The sequence below is a fragment of the Scomber japonicus genome, chromosome 24 (assembly GCF_027409825.1).
Source record: "Scomber japonicus isolate fScoJap1 chromosome 24, fScoJap1.pri, whole genome shotgun sequence".
In the NCBI taxonomy this organism is placed as follows: Eukaryota; Metazoa; Chordata; class Actinopteri; order Scombriformes; family Scombridae; genus Scomber; species Scomber japonicus.
The window spans coordinates 12,563,393-12,581,279 of NC_070601.1; the positions used below are offsets into that span (position 1 = coordinate 12,563,393).

At 38.2% G+C, this 17,887-nt stretch overlaps 1 protein-coding gene across 1 annotated transcript in view; it reads left to right on the plus strand.

Moving 5' to 3' along the window:
- LOC128354552 (gamma-aminobutyric acid receptor subunit gamma-3-like) overlaps positions 1 to 17,887 on the plus strand; it is a 95,583-nt gene that overhangs the window by 22,813 nt on the left and 54,883 nt on the right. The window contains exon 3 of the mRNA XM_053314767.1: positions 1,697 to 1,764. Within this exon, the coding sequence (XP_053170742.1) occupies positions 1,697 to 1,764 (68 nt within the window). The remainder of the gene's footprint in view (positions 1 to 1,696; positions 1,765 to 17,887) is intronic.

Sequence of the window (17,887 nt, forward strand, 5' to 3'; positions counted from 1 at the left end):
CCGGTCACAATGCCGCAAATTCAAACCAGCTATTATACCATCTTGCGAGGTTAGAAGCACAAGAGTTCTCAAACATGCACTGTGCTTAACCTCATAATGTGTGTTGTAACCAAAACAACTCAGCATACATTTAGACTGCTGTGTGGGGAACGAAAAGGTTCTGCACTTCTTGTTTTCAACAGCACTCAAAAGGGAGAAAATTACATATGTACAGTATGTGAGGGGCGTGTGTGCGTGTATCGTCTATGTGCCATCGCAGTAGTTATTGTCCTGTGACGTAAAGAGCGAGAGAATGAGAGAGAAAACTGGTGACATATTTTTAAACGTGTTCTAAATGAAGTTACGACACCTTGTTCAGCATTCATTTTTTGGAACATTTCATGGTTAATTGAGCGGGAAGTCAATTAGGCCTTTCTCATCTAAGCAGAAATGATTGATACATTTTTAGAATGCAAATAAAGTGTCATTTGTTTGTTGTCTTGCTTGGTTGTACCCTACAAAGAGCCTTTTTTTGGAGCTGCTAGCGGTGCCATTCAGATGCCAAAAAGCATTGTATGCTAAAAGATTCAGCATGTTGTTATAGATGTAGCTGTTGTAAGGTTTTTCTTTGGCAGCTGTAGCAGGATAGCTACTTCTATAACTTGTCTAACTCTCCCTTTGTGGTATTACAGCCACTATGAAACCTTTAAGTGCTTATGAGAATTTATGAGAACAAAATGTGCTCATAAGTTCTCATAAACATCTAGAAACATTTTGTTCCAGGCTATATAATCACAGGTTATGTTTGTGACCATGAGGCACCACATCATGTCAAACATCATCTATCAGGTGTGAGTGTGTTCATATGTGGGTGTCAGGATGTGTTAGGTTACTAAAGGTAGTAAGAAAAAAAATTCAACCAGTTTGCTGTGTAGCTGGAAAATGTGCAGCATATACAGTAACATTGTATTGGGGTTTTTTTTACATATAGACAATAGGGTAACACACACAGCCAGAGCAATACATGAAACCAATTATGTGAATTTTCAATGAAATGTTTGTTCACTAGCATCAATCATTCTCTGGCACTTCCCTCAAGCACCATCAAAATCGGCTATGTTGTCTGATGCAAGTTCTCTCTCTCTCCCTCTCTCCCTCTCTCCCCCTCGCTCTCCCTCTGTCTCTCTCTCACTCTCTTTTAAATAAAACTAGACTTAATTAAATTATCTTCTCGGACCATTCAGGTCTGGTACTGTTCCACATTTCTGATGCCTCAGTCTTTGCTTCCTAGAATCACCCCAAATGTTGTTGCCAAGCAAAATTAGTTAAGATCCTACGTACTGACTGGAAATGCTATTAATTGCCATGGTAACAAGGTAACTGCTCCAGGAAGCACTGTGGAGCTTTTCTGATCTCTCAAAGTGTAAATCTTTCTCGTGTGGATAGATACATGGATGGTTCTGCCTTCACAGAAGAGGAAGTAGATTATTTGAATCATCAAGGTGACACTGTGAATGATGATCGCCATTGTTTTGAATTTGATTTGATTTTTGGCGACAGACGGCCGCTCAGGTTCAGCCACATCTAACTGAAGGATGAAAACATTGACAAATGACGAATAAAACTGAGTAATTGTATGTATAAATCTCACATATGTACCACCTACAATATGTGCAAGCTTTCATCACTCACCCCTTCTACCTTCTGGCTTTTGCAGTGAAACCAACAGTCATCGATGTGGGCATATATGTCAACAGCATTGGGCCTGTGTCATCCATCGATATGGTGAGTGAAAAGGTTCCTCTTCTTCTTTGTCTTCAACCCTCTCCCTATTTTTATGCCTCTCTCTGTGCATACACACACACACACACACACACACACACACACACACACACACACACACACACACACACACACACACACACACACACACACACACAAACATTTGTTTAGTGTCTGACATTAGCACATCATACATGAATGCTGACATTTCTCACAGTATATTTAGAGGTCATGTGGGCTGCCACTGATCAACTGCAGCTGTTTTAGTGGAGGAGGAATACAGGGAAAAAAAAGGTGAGGACGCTTTGTTCATGTCCTGTGGATCAGCTCGGATTAAGCAAATCACTGAGTTTAAAAATCCTGAAGAGCCACAGAGATTCTGCTCTGAAAGCTCTGTGCTATCACATTCGACAGCAGTTTGTGTGTCTGCAAAGAAGAGAGAACCTTCTGTCAGGCTCCAGCTTACCTTAAAGTGTTATTTTCTGTCAGGTTTTTTTCTTCCTGCTTTATGTTTTTGCCTTTTTAATAACTGGATCTTTTGCATCAATTGAAAGTCCAAGAACAAAGTTCTAACTAAAAGGCAAGAAGGCAAAAATGCTTTTGGAAGAAGACCAGCTCAAAGATCGATGCATATTTCATTATGGAGGCACAGATCAGATGCCATAAAACATCTGAAATGGTGAAACTGAAAGCTTGATGACCAGTAATGAGAAAATAGCTACTTCTTAGACAACTGAAAGCATAAACCGTCTGTTGTTTGGCTTTGAATCAAGTGCAGAAGACTAAGTGGATACAGCCTTTCATATTGCAAAGGCCCTATTCAGTTGCTGTCAATACATTCAAATATATTTATTTTTAATTTTGAAATTTTTCTCTCAAACTCTCTAAGGGGGAACAAAATGCATCCCTTTCCAAATATTAACTGACCTAGACACCATAATGAAAACATTTTATCTTGGAACTTACCAGATGTTGAGTTGCGGCTGTTGCCAGGCAACATTAAATATTTCCAGACATAAAAGCAATTTAACCTCTTTTGCTGTCAGCACTAGCCTGCTACTTATATTATTTAAGATTAGATCTGCCCATTCAGAATTAGATTACAAAGAACCTTAATGATTTCAGTGACCGTGATGTTATTCCTGTACATTATGTCTGCATGTCTTTACCGTATGATGTCATTATTGCTGCTCTTTCCCTGAAACAAATTAACTTAGTCTGGAAGGATGGGTTCACAATTTTTCCAAGTCTGTCCTAAAACATTAGTCAGGGGCCCAAATGAACACTGACACATGTTTTATAATTCCTTTTCAATGTAGGCTCCTTATATCTTTTAAAAATGAAGACAGCGTATTATGTCCTTCATCACCTACATTGTTAGCGCATTTGAAGGGATCTTCTAATGGTCCATATGAACAGGAGGAATTATTACACAGAGAAAAGGCTGTTTTAATGTTCATTTGGACTCATTTGAATAATGTTTTAAGACAGACATGAAAAACTGTGAACCTATCCTCTAATAACTTGGGGCAAGTGAGAAAGCAAACTTGTTTATGGTGGTATAATCTTGTTGTATTTCTTAATACAGATAAAGGTAACGTGCACTGTATTTTAAATGAGAGCAACTGTACACAGCACTGTTGTCCTAAATTGACCGTATTCATTTTGTACCAGAGCATTACTATGCAGACATTTTGCAGAGGCCTTTAAGTAGTCTTCCCAAATTGCAATTAAGTAGTTGAACTCATAGTTCATTCAATTGTTTTTGTACTCTGGACTCTGAGGAGCCAGCAGCAGATGCACAGTCACCTTAGCAAATACTGTGAACCTTAGTCACATCCATTCCCATGACACATAGAGTCACACACTACAAAAGGAAATGGAAGGGTAACAAAGGTATATTCTGTTTGCAGAGCTATTGCACTTGATTGCATTTCATTGCACAGGTGTTGCTTGTATATGTTGTGATTTGCACAATAAAAGAATAATGGATAGCAAACTGGTCATTATTACAACTGAAGCCCCTGCAGGGTGATTCAGCAATTAAATGGAAGGCTCTTGATAACAGTGCTTATTTTACTAGGCTGTATCCTGCTTATTACATGACTGCTTACAAAAGACATCAATCAATTGACAGTAAAGATGAAACTGATACGAAAAGCTTTCATTACAAACTAAAGCCATTGGGAAGCTTGCATGGAAAAGCTTGCGGGACTGTCTGCAATGGTCAGCAACATCAGACCATATGCTTTTGGCTAAATGTGAAAGAGAAGTCTGAACAAACAGACCAAAATTACCTTTTCTTGGTCAATTAGAATTGACTGCACAACAAAGCTTTGTAATAATTCATTTGTTCTATTACATCATTTTAAAACTACTAGTTGTTATCAAATGTAGCCAATATGTAATTTGGGTTGATGTGCTATCAGGAACTTCTGACATACTGGAAGTCGTTCGAGGCTTTATTGGGCAGTCCAAATTAGGGGTCAATTACTGTAATCCAGGAAAGACGTAGCAAAGGCATAGTTCTGTCTCTGCTAGACATGGCTGCAGTTTGGGGATGTTTGTCAGGTGGAAGAGGGCAGTTTTAGTGAAGCATTGTAGCTTTAGAAGTCGCCATGTTTGTCTTGGTTAATCTCTGTTTTGTTGGTGGAAAGGTTGAACATAGGTAGTTAGAACATAGGTGATAGAGAAGGGCAGTTGGTGGTGTAGTACAGTTGTACAGTTGTTGAGACATTTCAATCAGGACAGAAGTGGTGGATCAACAGACCAACACTGCAGACCAAGCCTAGAGCCCTACTTCTAGCATGGCTAACAAATTTACCCCTTGAATTTGTTCCCACATCTAAATTCAAACCCTTTGAAACTGCTGACAGAGTCGAGCTGTTCCAGGATGTCCTTATTTCTATTTATAACTGCTACTAGCTATGCAAATTAAGTTTATTCTTGCATCTACTAAATAAGAAAAATCCCATAATTTTATTTTGTACCCTGCAATACTGCAAATGTCCATCGTTACAAGTTATGTAAACTCTCTGCCAGTGTTAAAATATGATGTGGCTGACTCAAGCAAGCACACACACACACATGCACACGCACATGCACACGCACACACAGACACACACACAGACACACACACAGACACACAGACACAAGCAAGAGTAATACAGTTGTTGTTGTTGTTGTGAATTAAAAGCTCCTGCAGCTTGTAGTGGGTCAGTGGGGCATGGCTGGGCTGGGCTCGCTATGGGAGCCCAAACTTTGTTTCAGTATAGATAGCGGGATCCCACTGTGACATTCCAGTGATTTTCCTCTCTGTAAGCGCTGATTGGCCTCACCCTGTCAGGGCCGATGGACTGTGGTCACTGGAATGTGAATCCCCATCTTCCCCCAGGGTTGAATGGACTGGAATTAGTGCAAAGTTGCAAACTCTTTTATGTCCGTCTCTGCCTCTCTCTGTCCGCCTCGATGTTTCTTCCCCTTTTTATCCATTACTCTTTGAGGAAATCAGTTGTTTTCTCTCTGACAGTGTAACATTTCCAGTGTGGCCTGGACATTTTTTCTATTCACACCACACTGCACACGCTGGACCTGCACTTTTCCTCTTGCTTGAGTCCAATTCATCATGTGTCTTGGGACCTCCATTTAACACGCTTGTTCCTCTTGAACTTCATGTGTATGTGTTTGTGTGGCTTTGTGACTTCCACATGAAAAACCAGGTCAAATCCCTATGGTGTGTTAGATGCATGATCTATATTGATCTCACAGACACACTTGACAACTGTCTCCAGTGCTGCAGGACATGGTCAGTGACCAAACTCCAGGAAGCTTCTCATCGGCATTTGAACAAAAACACATTATCTTTCCGCATTTGCGCCAATGGTAATGGGCACTGGCTGGGATGATGCAATGGCAAATGGAGCTGATAGTAATTTAGGACATACTGTGATGAATGCTTGAGTGATTAAACAGCATTAGCGGCATTAAAGTTGAGTGAAAGTGCTGGGCTTTTATAGCTGGTGCTGCGAGAGTCGGATAACAACGCCAGTAAATTAACTGACAAAGATGGACGCACTCTGACATCGACACTGTGTTCTTGTTGTCTGTGCCTGAGCTGGTGAGTGGGTGGCTTCCTGAATTTTCGGCTTGATTATTGTCCATGCCAATGTGTACCCACCAAGCGTTGAAATTATAAGGACCACCTGCTCTGGCCATGAAATAGGCTGAGTATGTGAGACCAAGCAGAAAGCGATGATTCCGCATTAATATCACCAATACTGAACCTACCTGCGAAATTAAATGGAGGAGATGGGTAACAGATGGTCAAGTCTTGAGATAAGCATGTGCTGCTGCAAAGCCCTCTTCACACGTTTTTGCCCACATTCAAGCACATTTTAATATTGATTCAAATAAAATATCATAATTAATCTTAAAAACTACCATGTGTGATTTCTTAAGCCACAACTAGCAGTATTTTTTGTTTTTGATCATTTTTTAGTCTGTAATATTAGAAAATAGTGACAAGATGTGTCTTGGCAGATCAAACAGAAATGCAGGAAATCCTCTCTTAATACATAACTTGATTATCAAAGTTATTTTTCTGATGTTTGATTAACTGATTAGTAGTTTCAGTTCTAGCAATTTGTGTTTGGTATCCACAAACATTTATATGCTGCTCATTTGCTTTATCAAACATATTTTGAAGAGAAAGCATTCAAAAGCAAGGTCGTGTTTAATTTTGATATTCATTTGTGGCATTTCTTGAAAGTAGCCCACTAAATACACTATTTCCTCCCATTTGAACATTTGCTGAAACATTTGCTGGCTCCAAAAAATCATTGGCTCCAATTGACACCCATTCAAAAAGCATCAACTTCTCTTAAAATACTAAATCAATATCTTTGTGGATAACACGTCCATATGGTCTCAATCACTACAGTCATGGGCTTGTGGAAGGCTTAAGCTGTAGTAGCTTTGATGTCTGCTGTGTGGGCGTTGAGTGACAGCTCCGGGAATCTCCCTGATTTGGACTATTGTTGCAATATATTGGCGAGTTTAACTTGATTACACACTTTCACTGTTAGAAGAATTTAGCTAAAGGAGCTAATGTAGCCTCACTCCACACTCCTTATTTGGAAGGTCCTGGCTCCAAATGGAAAATAAGGTGTGGGCCATTAACTACAACTCCAGGCTTCCAATTGCCTCCAATGCTAACAATGGGTGATGCTACTGTACAACTTGCTATGTCTTCACTGTGTAAAAACAATAGTACACAACTGCGATAGAAAATGTGCTATTTCATGGGATTTTCTGCTTATAACAGAAATATAGATCACTGCCAGCCTTGTCCTTTAAATATGGGAAATGTCAACATGAAGCCTCTTGTGCTTCATCTCATAATTGACTGCTGAGTTGCCATGAAAATGCTACTTATGCTTCAGTTGCTAATAGCGGATATTGTGAAGAAAACATATGCAAAGTTTGTGTTAGACTTTTCCTCACTGTGTTCACAAAGACAAGTAATCCTAAAAGCATTACGTTTCCAACAAGACACATATCAAGTTGGACTGGAATAGACAGCTATTAGCTCCACTGCAGATACTGGACATGAATCTTATGCCATGAGCCAAAGACGAAAATAATACATCCTTTAAACATCAGTTAAGGCTCTTCACAGCTTACAACTGACTGAAGTGTCAAAGCAGATCATTTTCACCTATGAGGAAGTGTCAGTCTGCTATTTGCAGCTGTGTGACAGAAATCAACTTTTTTTTCTTCTTTTTTTTTATCACATTCACAATGTACTACATCCATTTATATAGAAACACTTCTACTGGAAACCGCTCAAGGCTTAATTGGTCATCACCTTACTATGTAGATCCCATGTTGATGTTTTATTTATATCTGCACTCCAGTAGCAAATTAAGGGGGATGTAATGATGAAAGGATGTGCTATGACCCTCTCTCAAAGGTGAAACGGCTGGCTATTGAAGGCCACAGCTGAGCAGGGTTGGAAAAAAGCAGACACACTCATGACACAAAGCTCATCTATATGCAGGAAAACGCCTACACTTATCAAGCATAATGTGTATGTGCCCTAATTTTGATTGTAAATGAGTGTAATGACGGCTTATGAAAGGCTTGACGGACAGGTTTTCCATCTTTAAACACCACAATATGGCCAAAATTTTTGTAATCTGTCATTTCAGTGCCACATTTTAAAAAGCTTTTAAAAACCAACTTGGACTGCCATTTTTCTAACCTCTAACCGATCTCTACTCAATGGTTGATCTTTAAAATTCTCCTAGTGCTCCCTGAAATTCCTCCTGTATTCTGCACTGTTGTAAATTGTAGTGAAGCAGCTTGTGACTCTTATTTTGAAAGGCGCTGCAGAAAGTTTACTTACATGAACAGTCTGTAACAGAGACATAGTAGAACATGTACATTTTGCTGTATGTTCCTATTCATTTTTAACTCTGCCTGCTACAGAGACAGAGACACCCCCCCCCCACACACACACACACACACAAAACAAATGGACTGCTCCTAGTGATGCTGACTTAAGATTTGCAGCAATTATCCCTCTCTACAAAGCTATTGATCCATGTTGTTTCAATTACAGACCAAATCAAGCAACACAAAGATTCTCATTCACACTAATTAAACAGTTTTTTTATATATATACACATCATTATGGTTTCATTAAAGTCTACCTGGAAAAACTCAGCAACTATGGATATAATAATTGTACTACTTAAACTGCAGAAGTATCGTTTCCATGACACAAGACATTAACTTGGAATACTTAACCTTACTTAACCTGGAAATGAAGCAAAAGGAAGAAGAAAAAGAAAGCATCATTTTCTCTTTCTATTTATTTTCCTGTCTTTCTCCTAACACGTCAGTCTGTATACATCTCTGGTGAGTTGAAAAGGATTGATCCATCCAGCACAGACAGCGATCTACATTAGTCCACATAAATGTGTTTACATGAATAATCTTTGAAGAGATGTCATCCTGTGCCTACAGAAAACGTCCCTGTCTGACAGATGCAATTTTTCAAAGCAGCTGTGTGTGTATGTGTGAGTGTGTGTGTGCGTCTGAGCTGTTTGATTTTACAGTCCAAGACAAAAAAACTGTCTCCACATGCACGCTGTGTCAGTGTGTATTTTTTTCCGAGTGCGTGAGCGTGAGTAGCTTTCTTTTGCGCTTTTTACTATTTGGACCCGGGTTCTGTGACTGCTTCCAAGCCTTTTTTTCTGCTTCTTTTCTCTTTCCTCTGATCACTTCTGCATATAACGATCTTTTTCTCATTGTTATTTTGTTCTACTTCTAACATTTTGTTTGGTGGAAGCTCTGCTGACGGAGGCAGAAAGTCATTTATTGAATTCTAACTCATCCCGAGATCAAGGTTGTCTCCTGCAAACAGGAGCCAACCAAATTAGCAGACACTTGAGTCTCTGACATATCGACAATGAACACATTTATCATTCCCATAATTAAAAGAAAAAAAGAAAAACAAAAGAGAGCGACAGTGAGTCAGGAATGGAGATTATTATTCTGATTGGCACACCATCAATTGAGCGTAGCCTTCAGTCTTGTTGGCACACAGGATCCTCCATCTATTAGTCAGCGTGCACATTTTAAAGATGTCATTACAGACCCAAAACGCGAGCAGGTCACGGTGAAGCAACACAGATGCGGCTTTAATTTACTGTGATGGAGTGCTGTCAGCTCACACAACATTTTTTAGTTGGTTTTCACTTTTTTGCAGAATGTGATAATAAATCAACACTGTAATTATTTTTAATTGCCTCTAGTGTGGAACAAAAAAACAGGTCTTTTTTTAATTAATTGTCTTCATTCAAATATTTCTTAATGTCTTATTTTACAATTAAAAAAAAGCTTTTTGGGGCTTTATGGGACATGAAATCCCTGCTATATTAAAAAAAAAGTCTTATCTGTGTGAGGCAGTGTGATCCTCCTTTCTCTCTCTTGGTTTGAGGACAAAATATATTCATTTATTTTATTGCGTTTTACTCTTAATCAGTGGTGCAAAGTAACTAATTACATTTACTCAAGTACAAAGTACAAATTGTGCTTTATTTGAGTATTTACATTTGATGCTACTTTATATTTCACTACATTTAAGAGGGAAATACTGTACTTTCTACTCCATTATATTTATTTGACAGCTTTAGTTACTTTTCAGATGAAGATTTGACACAAAGGACACAAAGGAACACATCACTTACATGCATACTAATATTCCACTTATCATAGATATATATACAGTATATATGACAATATTTCAAATTGCAGGAAACATTCTGTTTGGGTATTCCAAATTAGGCTTTATTTCTAATGTAGCATTTTCCATTTAAGATATGGAATATGCAGATATTATTCAGGTTTCAGGAGCATTCGGAATACAGTTTGTGACACACAGCCTCTTTCCTGTTTTCCCCTAGAGAAGAGAGGCAGACAGAGGAGAAGAATGAGAGGATAATGGAGATGGGGGAAAAAAAGAGTGGGCCTTCTCCATGACAGGGACGTAAGGGATTGGTTATTATCCTGACTGACGACTCAGTGTGATGCAGCAAAAAACACTAGTAGGAAACATTGAACAACCTAGATACTGGATGTGCCTGTGACTAGAAATGTATAATATCTTATCAATATCACTCAGCAGCTCACTAATGGTTTTCACATCGCTGGTTTACTTCAGTGCCTGTGGGGATTTTGGGATTCCTATTCCCACTGGAGCAGAGGGAAACCCTGAAAACTCTGCATTTACATTAGTGGAATATTAATTTCCATTAGCCAATGAACAGCTTAGTAGGAATATTGTCTCTTTTGGAATAAGGACAAAAACTGGAATATAATATACATGTAAATGTAGTTGTTGTTAAAGATGAAACCAGTGGTTTTCTTACAAGAAGCAGTGTGTGGTCAGGCTCACACTTCAGATGTCTGTGAGTTGTTAACAACTCCACCAAATAGTTCCATTTCAATAATTCCTCTCCCATTAATCATCTCACCATTTATCTACTGACCCTTTGGAGGGGCCCCACCCCTAGGTTTGGAACCACTGGACTGATCTAGCTAAGCTCCACCTCCAGCAGCTACAATAGTAACATGCTGCTCTAACACTGATGCTTCACTATTAATAATCTAATGATGTAATAATATATCACTACTCTTACTGTAATACTGCATACTACATCACTATAATACTGCAGTACTTTTACTGTAATACTGCATACTACATCACTCATAATACTGCAGTACTTTTACTGTAATACTGCATACTACATCACTCATAATACTGCAGTACTTTTACTGTAATACTGCATACTACAGTACTTTTACTGTAGTACTGCATACTACATCACACATAATACTGCAGTACTTTTACTGTAATACTGCATACTACATCACTCATAATACTGCACTACTTTTACTGTAATAATGCATACTACATCACTCATAATACTGCAGTACTTTTACTGTAATACTGCATACTACATCACTCATAATACTGCAGTACTTTTACTGTAATACTGCATACTACATCACTCATAATACTGCAGTACTTTTACTGTAATACTGCATACTACATCACTCATAATACTGCAGTACTTTTACTGTAATACTGCATACTACATCACTCATAATACTGCAGCACTTTTACTGTAATACTGCATACTACATCACTCATAATACTGCAGTACTTTTACTGTAATACTGCATACTACATCACTATAATACTGCAGTACTTTTACTGTAATACTGCATACTACATCACTCATAATACTGCAGTACTTTTACTGTAATACTGCATACTACATCACTCATAATACTGCAGTACTTTTACTGTAATACTGCATACTACATCACTCATAATACTGCAGTACTTTTACTGTAATACTGCATACTACATCACTCATAATACTGCAGTACTTTTACTGTAATACTGCATACTACATCACTCATAATACTGCAGTACTTTTACTGTAATACTGCATACTACATCACTATAATACTGCAGTACTTTTACTGTAATACTGCATACTACATCACTCATAATACTGCAGTACTTTTACTGTAATACTGCATACTACATCACTCATAATACTGCAGTACTTTTACTGTAATACTGCATACTACATCACTCATAATACTGCAGTACTTTTACTGTAATACTGCATACTACATCACTCATAATACTGCAGTACTTTTACTGTAATACTGCATACTACATTACTATAATACTGCAGTACTTTTACTGTAATACTGCATACTACATTACTATAATACTGCAGTACTTTTACTGTAATACTGCATACTACATCACTATAATACTGCAGTACTTTTACTGTAATACTGCATACTACATCACTCATAATACTGCAGTACTTTTACTGTAATACTGCATACTACATCACTCATAATACTGCAGTACTTTTACTGTAATACTGCATACTACATCACTCATAATACTGCAGTACTTTTACTGTAATACTGCATACTACATCACTATAATACTGCAGTACTATTACTGTAATACTGCATACTACATCACTCATAATACTGCAGTACTTTTACTGTAATACTGCATACTGCATCACTCATAATACTGCAGTACTTTTACTAAAGTAGAACTTTTAATGCAGTACTATTGGAGTATTTAAACATTACTGTAATGTTCTGAGTACTTCTTCCATCACTGATCTTAAATTTCCACTTACTCCAGCAGCGGAGACGTTTCCTGGATCTAATTTTGGCAGACAGGTTGAACTCCTGGCTTCTCAATCAGAACTGATGGGATGCTCTATATCCTGCAGCTCCACTTATATGATTAAGGTTGATAAAAACAGGTGTGCTTTTTGCATAAAATCTTACTTTAATGCTGCTTTGAAATGCATTTCATAGGCTGTCAGCGCATGCTAATCATAAATCAGCTGAAATCATTCCATGGGTGTCAATAAGAACGGGAGAGTGTGAGAACAGGTAGAGAAAAAGTTAATTAAAAAACGGTGTACGCTGAACCCTTGACTCAGGAATTCTTGTGCTCATTCCTGTTTTATTCATCCAAGGTAATTTTGGTTTTCCCGACAAACGGACTCAATCTGTAGCGCATGCACTTAAAGCAGAATGAAAGAAAAGGGGTGCAACCTTGGTTCAACCACAAACAAGGGACAGTATCACTGAATAATTGAGTCTATAGAGATTGAAGGACATCCTGACCCTTTCACTCTGAACAAAAGTGGAAGCTATTTTTGTTTCAAGAACACTTACAAGGAACATAAACACACACACACACACATACACCAGCAGGCTCTGATGTACACACAAACCTCCATCCAAACTTCTATCAATCTATCTACCTTGCCTTATCTATCTATCTATCTATTATGTGTAAATGTGAACAGGTGCCCCCACACACACACACACACACGTGAGGATCGTACATCAAAAGCTCAGACCCTCTTTAAAAAAAGGGGGCACTGTGCTTCCCTCCCTCTGCTGCTCCTTTCATTTTTGTTCTATATTCTGTGCTCATTTTAGCTTTATGCACTGCTGCTAATGTTGGTTAATCTGTTAGCAGTACACCAGTGTTAAGGACTGTTTTATTTCATTTATTATCTTATCTTGTTATCATATATTTACTCATGCTCTCACTTTATCTGGTTTGATTTCTTGTGACAATGAGAAGTGATTTACAGTGGTCATATGTACAGTAATATTTCAGTAGATGCTTGAAATACTTCCTCTCACATATTTATTTTGCACATGAACAGGTAGAACAGCAGGGGAAGACCACTTGTGTTAAGCTCCAGTACCAGTTAGGGGTGGGGGTGGTGGCGGGGGTATGTGGTTGTTCTTGTTAGTGCGTCATACTTCTGAATCAACAGAAATGTTTCTATATGATGCGTGAAATGAACATCTGCACCTCGCTCTATTTATTCATGTACACCAAATTAAGCCCCAAACTACAGCATGGAAAAATCTCATTTAACAATACATTTAAAACAATTTGCATCTGCTTAATATAAAAGTACAATTATATACCTTAAAACTATTTTTAAAAAATCTCGACATATACACATTTTTAGTTTTAAAAGTTTCCACATCACACTAATGCAAGTTGAATACTGTAATACGATTGGCTACAAACTAGTAATGACATCACAAATCCTGCTCATAGCTACACACCTTTAACTCAGATTTAAGGTGAGCACAGAGAAACATTCCACTTCTACTAGATGAATGTTAAAAACAGCTTTCTACTGTCAAACTGTGCACAGGGGGGGGCTTTAATTAGTCTAATTAGTAAGTTGGGGGCAAAGGTGCTGTGGCAGAATATATTAAACCACATAAAGTGGGTTAGAACTTATTAGAATATTATCCTCTACTTTCCTTCTTCCTCATTTGATGTTATTTTTCTAAATTTCTATCAACTTTGTGATGAATGTGCTCAAATTGTGCAAAATGTGTGTATTATTGGTGTGTGTGTGTTGCTGTAGTTCCCTCTGAGCACAAATAGAGGTTGATTCGAGTCCACGTTGGCTACTTAATGCAAATTTTGTGGCGTGTACATTCATTATGTCACAATAAAAGCTCTGTGGCATGTGAGAAACATCAGCGGGACCTGCTCTGAGGAAGCCAAACAAAGCCACAAGACAGCTTCTCAATCAGTCTGCCTCCAGATCCCCGACGCTGTAATCATTTTAACATCACTCAGATTGTAAATCAATTCAAGAGACAATGACAAGGACTTTCAAGATGAGAAAGATGTCTGTGTATTTGTTTGATGACCCTCGACGCCCACAAGAACTATAATACGGTGCACTCACTTGGAGCCCACTTGTTGAGCTGAATATACAGAAGCTCCTGTGAGGCCCCTTCAATTCTTTTGCTGTAATATTTCAAATTCTGATTCTGTTGCTTTTTTTTTGTGGGCAGTTTTTACATGAATTCAGAATCATCCGGTGTAAACGTTGCTTTATTTTCACCATCGGTTACCGTCTCCGCTGGATTTAACAGGGTAGAAGGTGACAGCTTGAACTGCACTCGTGCATTTGATACGATTCACAGGAGTCGCTCAGGCTGACAATTCTTCGTCCTCGTGTATAGCAGAGAATTTGTGCTTTTTTTCCCTACGTGTCAAACATCACTTTAAAGTGCCTTTTAATGTAGTCTCAGCGTGTGGGTGTGCATGTGAGAGTGTGTGTATGCCGGTTTGTGTTTCTATAGCTTTGCTACGCTTGACCTTCAATGATGTGACTCATTTAGGTGCTGGGAGAGCGAGGCTGGAAATTCATAAGAAAAGGTTATCTGATTGCAGTGAGGCAGGTCAGAATCTTTCGCCTCTTGCACCAAGACGGCATTAAGATGGCTTCATGAGTTAATTATCAAAAATAATAAAAAATGAAATGGCATTCACAGTGTTCCTAATGACATTCCCTGAGGTAGTCACATGTGATCCTTTGAAAGGATGATACCTGTTGAGGGCACTCAGATGAGGCAAACCTCCAACAGGTATTTCATCAGCTTCCTGTGCTTGTTTCATGCTTCTAGCAAAAACAGTGGACAGCTATCAATGAAAACCTGATCTCTGTACTATAATATTCATGCTTTTTGTGATTTTTAAGTATGTTAGTTTAATCTGTTTACCGTGTAATCTCTCCCGAACTTCAAGTGCTTTGGAATGCCTTCACACCTAACCTGTGATTGAAGATGTGATTTCAGCATGAATTCACAAACTTAACTACATCTGCAGCTAACAGTTTTCGTATTTCATCATAAATCTACTCTAATCTGCGGAAAATGTCAGTAAATTGTGAAAAGTGTCTTTTCCGGGTTCAGAGAGTCCATGGTTACTCTTCAAAATAACTCATTTTGTCCGACCATAGTCCAAAACTCAAAGATTATTTCCTTTTAATAACATAGAAGATTAAATATTCACATTTGGGAAGCTAGAACCAATGGAAATCTGCTGCTTTTGCTATAAAAAAGAAGCTTGAATGAATTGTTTGCAGTATATTATATCACTAGTATATTTATGCAACATTTCCCTTGCTCAATCAGAAAGTGAAGAGGAATTTAAACAGAGGTGTGTTATAATTGGAGAACAGCTCCAACACTAGCCGTCTGGCTAATTTGCATATCGAGAACCGATCAAAGCCAATCAAATCCAATTAAGAAAACGAGAATACATTTTAATACCGGACACATATGCAAAGATCCACAGATCAGATATTATTATCCAGACACAGATCACGTGTTCATTCCAAGTGTAAATGTGTCCTTTGTTACACAAACTCACTGTCAGTCATCAGATATAGATCCCTCACCATGTGGGTCCATGTGGCACTGATGATGCATGATGATATCACCAACACTCTCCAATCAATGAGTCACCCATTAGTCCATATGACTCCATGTTTACAGCCCTCCATGTGTGAGCCAGACCAGAGCTAATTACAACAACAATGCACCATTTTTCCCCCTTGGTTCAGACTCAGTGAGCTGAGCCACAGGTGTGACGATATATTATAGAAAATGAGAAGGGGGAAAAACCAGTCATTGGATGTAATCCAGGGTGCAGAATCATCCAATATTGACGTTCTTATCTGGTGGCAGGTTTGTGAAGCAGTTGTACTCTTGAGAAAGCTCCCCAATTAATCCAAGTCGGAGTGGAGCGGTGAAAGCGATAAAAACCCCTCCAGGGCTGTACAGTGCAGAGCAGAACAGATACACAAAAATGCAGCAAGGCAGTCGATTCCATCAGCAAGCATGGTAATAAGAAAGTAGAACAGGTGGAGTTGGGCATTGGAGGTAGATATCAATAATCAGAGACAGTAGCAGGTGGAACAAAGAATAAGCAGCAGCTGCGGCAGCTTGTGAGATTATAAAGACTGACTGGTGACTTTGAGAGTCGGCTCGTATTGATTAATAACTACAGGATCAATGAATTGCCTTTTTGTTTCCACTTTATTCCTCCTCCTCCAGCCTGTACTCTTCTCCTCATTGCTGCCCTCCTTCACTTTCCATTCCATCCAACTGATTCCTCTCTAATCTAATTCTTCTACTTTTACCGTCTCTTCTTTGGCTTGTTTCGCCCTCAAAATCAATGCAAACAGAAATTTAGTGTTTGAAGTGAAACTCTTATTGGTATATAAATCAATTATGAGCAGTTTGTAGTTGATGCACTATTCCTAAAGCCTGGGAGAAAAAAAAACATGACTTTTTCAAAGAGACTGAAACAAATCTTGATATATCAGAAAAGGTTTAAGGGTATTTTACTAGTTTGAAAAAGATAAATAATTTAGGTATGTTGCTCCTTAGACATGTTACTTCTTTTTGTTTGCTTTATTCAATGTGTATGCTTGTATAACTTTCTGAACTTGACTGTAATAAAATTGATTTCTTTCTTTCATTTAAATGTCAGGCTATAACTACCCTTTAAAAAGTATTATTATATATATATATTTAAAAACAGCCAGTATAATATACTCTGTCCTGCTGTGAGTCGTTTTCTAACTTCACCTGTGATTGTGTAGCTCAGTCTATTTTAGTCCATTTGCTCTTGATTTGAGCTGATTTGAGAATAAAATGGTGCATTTATCACCGCCGAGCCACAGCAGACCAATAAATCATGTCCAAAAAAATCCCACTTGTATTTATTTTCCTTGTGAAGCCACAGAGCTCACCTGACAGCCTGTTCTCTTCAGTTTAATCAGATCCATCGTAGACAAGTGAGCTACGATGGATCAAATCAGCTCATCAGTATATAGAAACTATTAAAAACCAGCAGGCATGATGGTTTGCACAACTCTAGAAAACACACAGTTTGCAGTATTGATGACCTTTAAATATCTCAGCTGTCTGGGAGAATTATTCATCAAACTAAAAGTGCACTCTGTAGCAGACAACTGGTCAAGTGTAGATTAAATAATGATCAACTGCAGTAAACAAAAGATTAAGGCTGTATTTTCAAATTAAATATCCACACATCTTCATCATCTCAGTTCCTCAATGAAAGTTGCTTTAAATACCTAAAAAGTTATTAGCTTTTAGCACCATTAAAACTCCATATCAAGCTCCAATGTTTATTACT